The 8719-nt window shown below is 43.8% G+C and overlaps 1 protein-coding gene across 1 annotated transcript in view; it reads left to right on the top strand.

Annotated features, from left to right (window-relative positions):
- wnk1b (WNK lysine deficient protein kinase 1b) overlaps positions 1–7908 on the top strand; it is a 74843-nt gene extending 66935 nt beyond the window's left edge. Inside the window, exons 24-30 of the mRNA XM_030771724.1 lie at positions 98–582; positions 801–1006; positions 1488–1685; positions 2342–2413; positions 3848–3889; positions 6063–6277; positions 6702–7908. Of these exons, the coding sequence (XP_030627584.1) occupies positions 98–582; positions 801–1006; positions 1488–1685; positions 2342–2413; positions 3848–3889; positions 6063–6277; positions 6702–7049 (1566 nt within the window). The 3' untranslated portion in view covers positions 7050–7908. The remainder of the gene's footprint in view (positions 1–97; positions 583–800; positions 1007–1487; positions 1686–2341; positions 2414–3847; positions 3890–6062; positions 6278–6701) is intronic.
- Positions 7909–8719: the final 811 nt, after the last annotated feature.

Raw genomic sequence — 8719 nt, forward strand, 5'->3', positions numbered from 1 at the left:
TTTGTAGTGACTGTCTAACTACAAGTGCTTTGTGGTTGAGTTATCACAAATGTGTCTCCGGGCTCAGTTTCTATTGTCTCGTCTCCTCTTGCCCCAGGTGTCTGTGGCAACAGATGACCCATCTCTTGCTGCCCCCACCTCTAGCAGCTCCTCCTCCTCCTCCACAGCCTCTTCGTCAACATCTTCATCCTCCTCATCCTCATCCACTCTGTCCAGCCCTGAAAACACGCTGCACAAATCCTCTCCTCTCCGGCCGTGTGGAGCTGATGTAGTGGATGGTCTCCCATCTCTGCCCAATCAAGCAACCGAACCCACCCAGCCCACTACCACCATTGGCCGTTTTCAGGTCACCACCAGTGTTGACACCAAAGTAGGTCGTTTCTCGGTCAGTCGGGCCCAAGTGGAGGAGCCAGAGCCGTGTTCAGATCAGGCTGAGGAGCAGTCTGCCATGGGAAACGGACCCACGCTGAGCCCCGACGCTAAGAGCCTCAACAACTCTGTCAACTCCTACATCAGCAGCGACAATGACTCAGAGTTTGAAGATGAGGACTTCAAGAGAGAGGTTACCAAGCTACGGGAGAAGTATGTCATTCCTCTTCTTTTTTTTCTTTTTCATCTGCCCATTCCACATAGATGTGTACTCTGTTGTTTCTTTATGCTCATTTTTGTTGACTCACGTCTGTCAAAGGGCATATTTCAGTTAACTTTGTTTTGGTCTGTCATGCCGTTTAACATCTGATATGAACTGTTCTCCTTCACCCTTTTTTCTGATTTACAATCCTGCTATGTCTTTGTGCCAGGCATCTAAAAGAGAGCCAAGCCTTGTACATTCGTCAGAAAGAAGAAATCGAAGCTCTGTTTGCCCGCTTGGGCAAAGTGCCACCTGCCGTGGTCAACCCACCCATGGTGACTCTGGCAGGGCGGAGAAGACGTCCCACCAAGAGCAAAAGTAGCAAGTCCAGCCGCTGCAGCTCCCAGAGCAGCAAAAGCCCCCTACAGCCTACAGGTACTGGTTCCATCTGGTATTCCACTGTACGCAATGCTCCGGTCATAATCGATGTGGATTCTGGAAACATGCTTTGTCAAGTTCTAGATCAGAACACTAAACACGTAATCCTTTCTTTGACATGGTAACGTAATAATAATAATTTTATAATAAGAAGATATATTATGTTCAGCAGCTGTTGTTGAAACTGGGTCACTTGGTAGTTTGATAGTCCTCAAATGTTAATAGCCTGTATGTTTGCTTCATGCTGCATTTCCTAGCTGTTTATTTACTTTTGTTATGGTGCTGTTTCACAAATGCTAAGTCCAATGGACAAATGTCAGTGCTCAATGACAAACAGTAACAGCTGTTCTCTCTCTCTTTTTTTTTTATTTTTTGAAATTTTTTTTTATTTAAAGTCAAGGGAATTTAAACTTGTCTGAATTTGTGTTTTTGTTGTCTGTGTTTATGGGAGGTCATCTGTGTGTTATGTTTCTAGCAGGCAGCACTTTATCAGCACAGAGCGCCCCTTCTGTCTGCCCTACACAGCAGAGCTTTCTGGTCCCTGGAGGGGTGACGGAAGCAGGGAGTAGCCCTCTGCTACAATCCTTCAAACCTTCCCCCTCCAGTGAGAACCTGTGCTCCACCTACACCAGTGATGCTGCACTGTCTGCCCCCAGCCTGTGTGCTCCCACGCAAGGTAAAGCTCTGCGCCCACTGCCTGTGCTGACTCATATCCACATTGTGCGTCTGCCTTAAAGCCATTAAAAAAAGCCTTCAAAACATTTTAAAAATGAACATTTAAGCTATTTAGGCCATCATTTTTGTGGTCTGTAATGACTACTTTTTATGCCCAGTTCTCAGTAGTACAAATTTAAATTCACAAGACCAATATAATTTTAATTAAATTAGATGTAATCAGTGAAACAAACAGCGTGCTGTTTCACATTGTCTGTTACAGTAAATATTGTCTTTCAGACTTGTATGCAGTTCTGCTGAAGTCATGATTGGAGCCCAAATATGTAGTTCTGTATTTAAAATGGCACATTTCCTGTGAAAATCTCACTAATGTGTGCTTAAATGTGGATGTAGTCACTTTTTGGACACTCATCCATGTGGGAACGCCGTTGCTTTCCTTCACTGTGCAGAGCCCTATTCCTCTCCACTCAGGGCCACTCCTCTCCTCCACCACTTCCTTCTGTCTCTTTCTCCCTCTCCCTCTCTCTCTCACTGCTCACTGACCTGATTCCATTACAGTTGTGTATTTGTGTACGCCTTCTTCTCTCTCTCTCTCTCTTTTGATCTCTCTCTGTTTCTGTTCTGTCTCTCTCTTGTTTCTCTCTTTGTGTGCCACAGGCTGTGTAAAGTTCAGCTGTGGGTCGGAGAGAGTGAGCTTCAAACCAGGTGGCAGAAGGACCCGTTTTCTGAGTACGCCCTGCTTGGCTCTTTGTGTGTAACGCTTTTCCTTTGTCTTTTTTTCCCCCTTTCCTACACTGTCATGTGATTGTTTCGGGCGTTTAGGAGCTTCCATCACTAGCCCATTCCAATCCTCTCCCCATTTTCCAACACTCTCACTCCTCATAGAAAACAGTCCATCATCACTGCTCAGGTCTAATGCTTAATATCCAATCGTGTGCTGATTCTGGAATCCATTTTCCTCTGCTCTCAACTGTGCCCACTTTGTAGAATTCGCTTAAAATTGCTTACAGAGAGCAATCTGGGTAAACCAACTCTTTGTACAGTCCTCAAATTTATGCTGATTGACATCTTGAATCATGTGCTCAGTCATAAAAAAAAACCCCAAAAAAAAAAACCCTTAATGACTGAAGGATGAATAATCACACAGACTGAATTAACGGAAGAAACTCCCAGAATTCTGATTCCTGCAGCCATCAGCTTGCTAAATTATCTTTTACAGTCTTCCCAGAATGGCTGCTCTCACCCACTTCAGAAAATGCTCCACTCCTCCGAGTAGTTCTTGATTCTCTAAGCACACTCTTGCTCTCTGCTTTACAATTCTAATCACATTTGTAACACCTCTTTCAGATTGTTTAAGTACATTAAAACTTTTCATCCTGTCATACCTCACTCTCTTTGACACAACACTAAGAGAAACTTCATCTGATGCTTATAAAGATTTTAACAGATTTGTTTAACATGACTGCATATACAAATAAATGTGCACACACCACCACAGTGGGTGTGTGACTCTTTATTTCCCTGTATGCCTCTGATATAGAGAATATAAGTACAACATTTCATGACACCTCATGTCACCCATATTACTCGATGGACAAATGAAATTGACATTGATCGTTGTAAACAATTTATCTACACCTTCACTGTATCTGTGAACAGAGTTTCATCTCCTCTCTCAGACATGCCACATACATACATAGATGAGGAAACATTGTCATAATTCACTTCATGACAATTTCATGTTATGTCTGAGAGTAGTCTTCCAGAGCAATCACATGTCTTCCAGCCCGAATAAAGCTGTTTCTGTACCTTTTAACCTCTTATCAGTATGTGCCCTCACTCTGGCTCCTCTGCCTCTTGGACAAGAAGTTTTAGTATAAATATTAAGATATATATATATATATATATATGTGTGTAAATCAGTTCTGCTGCAGCTTACCCCCCCCCCCCTTTCCCAACCTCCACCCCCATCCCTCCACCCCTCATATCCTTCCCTCCACCTTATTTACTTCAGCACCATTTGGGGGTAAGAGCGGCAGGTGTAGTCAGAGCTCAGGTCTAGAATTGAGAGTGTGCATGTTTTTCATGCACCCCCATAATGAGTTGTGCAGTGATATATAACACTGATATTTTTCCAATCCCACCGTTCTCTCCACGCTTCAGGGAAGATGGTGAAAAAAGTGTGCCCGTGCAACCAGCTCTGTAGTAATTATCTCTCTTTTTTTTTTTTTTTTTTTTACAATTCCCATCTCCTCCCCTCTTCAGTCTCTCCTGCACTCCCTTGCTCTGTTGTTTTTCGGGCTTTGCGTTTGTGGCGTTCCTCCCAGGCTGTCAGCTGACTTGAGCATTTCTTTGTTGTGATGACCCATTCACATTATATACTTGTGTCATATCATTTGTGGACTTTTCAAAAAAAAATTTATCCAAAAGCCTTGGTATTTTTGTTTGTTTGTTTGTTTGTTTTTTCCCTGTTTGAATGAAACTCAGTGTGATTATCTGTGAGCACACATTCAGTGACTCTACTTCCTGCATATGGATGATTTGTGTTGGTTTAATTAATTTTCTCAAACAAATCCTGGCGTGCGTGGGCGTGCGTGGGCGTGCGTGGGCGTGCGCGTGTGTGCGCGTGTGCGTGTGCATGTTGGAGTCCTATCTTAACTTGAGTGTGAGTATCTGAGGCCATATGTAGTCTCTCCCTGATCCTGTAGACAGAGATTCCCTCATTATCAGTGGCTGCACTCTACTGAGATGGGATAATGTACCTCTAATCGGAGCTGCCTTAACTCTCATCCCATTACCCTAAGGCCAGTTTAAAGCACCTGACCCTTCCTCCCCTCTTCTCACTAACTATTATCCCATTAAAACACATTCTTCTCTCTCTCTTCAGTAATGTTATCCCATTAAAAGGCCCTGATGAACTCTGGCTGGTTCATTCTCATTTTCCACATCTCTTAGGGTAGTTCTCCGAGTATACGCAGCCAACACACATCCCTGTGACCTCTTCATGTGTCACCCCAGCCAATCTGCTCACAGAAAAGAATACAGGTCCCACACTGCAAAGTAAATGGAAGTCATCCAGTAAATGCTGAAGTCAAGCTGTGCACCCAGTTCTCTCGTCATGGCTTGCTTTGGACTACATTTCCCATAATGCCGTTGGTGCTTCACTTTTGGTGCAGTGTTTTCTGTCTCTGCATTCTCTGAGCGGCTGCTGTAACAGAAGGTTTTGTTTTTTTGTTGTTTTTTTTTTGTTTTGTTTTTTTCTTTGGCCTGTATGAAAAGTTACTCTGAGGCATGTCCATTTTTTTGCCTTGACATTGGCTATGCTTTTGTCCTGTTTCTGACAGCCAAGTCATACACTTAAATATTATTCTAAATCATTGGTTTTGCATTTATACGTTTATTTATTGTTTATGTATCTGTGATTAACTTTTACTTGGTAAAGACAACAGCTCCTCTTATGTGTACAGGAATAGAGAGTAACAAAATAAATGATAAAGATTGTTCTTGTATATGCAATCAGATATGGTCAGGACAAGATCAGGGAGAGAGAGTTTTGTACATTTGAGGAGCTGGGGTACTTTCACAAAGTGTCTGTACATAATTTGCCTCTGCTGTCCTTAAGGGAAATTATGACCATATAAAACCTGGACTAATTTAGCCCCTCTCTCACTCTAACACACTGCTTAAGCCTGTTTCTGGCTTCCAAAAGATCAGTTTACTTTTAATATGACCCTTAAAGCCCCCTGTTCCTCAATTATAGTATCATACTAGCAACTCAACTGAGCAGTGTTTTAATTAACTGTATTTATAACCTACAGCAAGCTGCTAAAGCTGTTACATAAATACATTTAATTTAAGTTTTCATTTATATCACCTCTGTGGAAGCATTTTGTAACTGAAAATGCTTAAATACAGCATAGTTGTAGAATGCATTAGTATTATTTGCCCTATGGTGCCCTCTAATGTTCAGAAAGAGAGACAATCACAGAATTTAGTGATAAATTGTAAGTGGATACCCTAACAGTAGAATTTGAGGACACTTGAATTCTAAAATTTGGCAAAACTGGCTATGTTCTCCTGGATGCTCTTCCATGGGAATGTAAAGTCTAACCATGCCCTGTTTTTCAGGCTGGAGTCAGAGAGATAAAAATACCCCCTTAGGCTCAGAGCGGAGTTCCAGGTGCTCTATAGAGTCCTGCCTCATTACTGCCATTATACACATGCACGCAAATATGTATGGGAACATGTACATGGACACATTGATATAGTCTGTTCACTCAGATTGTATCAGTATGTTGTGTGGTCACTTGTTGTGAATGTCATTAATCCAATCTGTTTCTTTGTCTTTCTTTTTCTCGCCCTCTCTCACCCTCTACAGGGACGGGCAGTACCAACACAGTGAGCGGAACCGGTCAGGGACAGGGCCAGAATCAGAACCAGCCGCCCAGCATGTTGCCCCAGAGCCGCAAGGGCACTTTCACGGACGACCTGCACAAACTGGTGGACAACTGGGCCCGGGATGCGATGAACCTTTCCCAGGGCAAGAGAGGCTCGAAACACCAACAGCAGCCCTCTCAGGGACACAGCTATGATGTGAGACGTGTTCCTTACACTTCAGACATCTCACTTACGCAGCATGCCTGACTACAGCGTCTCTGCAGGACAAAGAAGTAGACTATAGACAAGATACTCTTTCATACAGAGTCAATGCATGACTGTATGACTGATAGTATGCCATGCAAGTTGTCAGCAGCAAGTACCCTTATATTAAGTTAGTCTTGAAATAGTTATGATACTGTTTTCGCTATGCTGTAGTCTCCTCTTGATAAATTGTTACTGGGCACACAGTGGTATTACTTCTTGGCTGCAGACGCAGGCTTGGACTGTGCTCAGATTGGTTTCATTGTCTAGTTCCTGAAGCTTTTACATTAGAATGTTTTATAATACATACATACATTACATGAGGCACACACAGTTCATCTCCCTACTCTCTTATTCTCCAATCTTCTCCTTCCAGATGATCCCTCCTGCCAACATGGGCCGTAAGTTCTCTGCACCAGGTCAGCTGTGTCCCAGCATTGCATCCTCCTTAAGTGGCCATGCGCCCATGCCCAACACCCCCGCTACCTCTCTAGGGGCCCGTAAGGGGTCCCTTTGCCCCGCTCCACAGTACGGCTACCCCTCTGTACCTTACAGCGCCCAATGGGCTGGCTCAATCCCTCACTCCCAGGCTGGCCTGATGGCCACGTCACAACCTTTGGGCCAGTTCCCCCAGGTCCCCCCGACCCCACTTCAAGCCTTCCACATCAGCACTTTGCAGAAATCCGTAAGCAACCCTGGAGGACCCAACCTGAGAACCACATAGGGCTGGGCTTGGCCACGCCATGTCTGAGAGAGATAGAGAGAGTGAGTGAGAGAGAGAGAGAGAGAGAGAGAGAGAGACTGAGACAGACATGCAGGCAATGGCGTGGGCATGGGATGTTGTGTGCTTCTTGCGTTGCAGCACCGCCACCAATAGTGGGAGTGAAATGAGCTGGCTTGCGAAAGTGTTTATTTTTCCATTTTGTTTTTGTATTTGTCCGTTTTGTGGGGTTAGAAAGAGTGAGAGTTAGAGAGAGCGAACGAGAGATTGGAAGAAGAAGACAGAGCACAGCCAGCGAATGAATCAAAGGTTTAACGTGACTTTGGGGCCGTACGCTCACTGCCCCTTTCCACAAGACCGTGGACAGCAGCATGGACACTTCTTCATGAAGCTCTGCTTATGGGGCACTGTGAAGACGAAGGTGGGGCGATGCAAGTTATATATATAAAAAAAAAACAAAAAAACTAACGGACACAAGAGTGCAATGTTCAGTGGCCAAAGAAGGTTGTGAAAGACTTTTCTAGTTTAAAATCCTTTAACAGTTTGTGGTGATGGGTTTGTTAACTCACTGACTGGCCCAGACATTTACTCCAGAGTGATGAGGACCAGGGGTCATCTTAGTGTCTGGTTGACGAGGGGTGGAAACGAAGCCTGACCTTCTCCACCTGTGTCTCCACCTTTCATCCACTTTGTTATAGTTGGACCTCAAGCCCTGATCTCTTGTATTATGAGAGTGAATCTGACCTTAGTGGCTTGTCTGGATATTGATGATTGGATGTTCGAGGAGAGGTGGAGGTAAGAAGGTTGGAGCTTTGCTCTGCGGGTGAAGGCAGATGTTTTGTCTCCATCACCCTCGCCCATCCTCCCCTCTGTTGCCACGTGATGCAATAATAACAGTAATAGAAAAAAAAAGCCCATTTAAGGAAAAAAAAAAAAAGAAACACAAAAAGTGGCCTTCGTAAAAGATACAAAAATCCATGTATAATTTTGCCTTTCTTTTTTTTGTTCTTTTTTTTTCTTCTTCTTTAGGTTATGATTCATTGTTGTTCATTTGTTTGTTTTGTTTATTTTAGTTTTCATCTCCCTTAATCGCTGGCCTTCTGTAGCATACTGTGGGGAAGGTTAAATCCATGTGTGTAGAGGCCTTTACACCTTTCCCCAAAGCCCACTCCTGTTAATAAGTAGCATGCTACAACAGTAACTCGCAGCTGGCTTTGCAGTGTATCTCCATACCTAACATCTCTACTCCCTGTGTTCCAGTATATTAGCATGCGTTCCACCACAAGGTTTGTTGCTCGTATCACGTGGGCTTTGTGTGTTATCGGGACTAAGGAAGAGTAGACTCAGACAGTGTCCTGGACTGAGAGATGAAATACATACGTGTTAGAGTTCCTCACTGTTTTTGTCTCTCTACTGTGCTCCTCAGATAAACTGTTTCCACATTAAGAGTTTGTATAGAGAGAAGAGAGGGATGTCAACAGTTTAGAGTACCTACTCTTTCAGGTCTTCTGTCACGCTCTATAATGGCTTTTATAGTAGGTGATAAAAAGGGGCGGAGTGATCTTTGACGCAATGTTTGAGTGACATCTTAGTGAGAGGCGGGGTCTGAGCAGTGGAGGCCTGCAGTTAAACAGGGGATGGAAATATGACTCCACCACACATATATACACACA

Source organism: Chanos chanos, chromosome 1, assembly GCF_902362185.1.
Source record: "Chanos chanos chromosome 1, fChaCha1.1, whole genome shotgun sequence".
Lineage (NCBI taxonomy): Eukaryota > Metazoa > Chordata > Actinopteri > Gonorynchiformes > Chanidae > Chanos > Chanos chanos.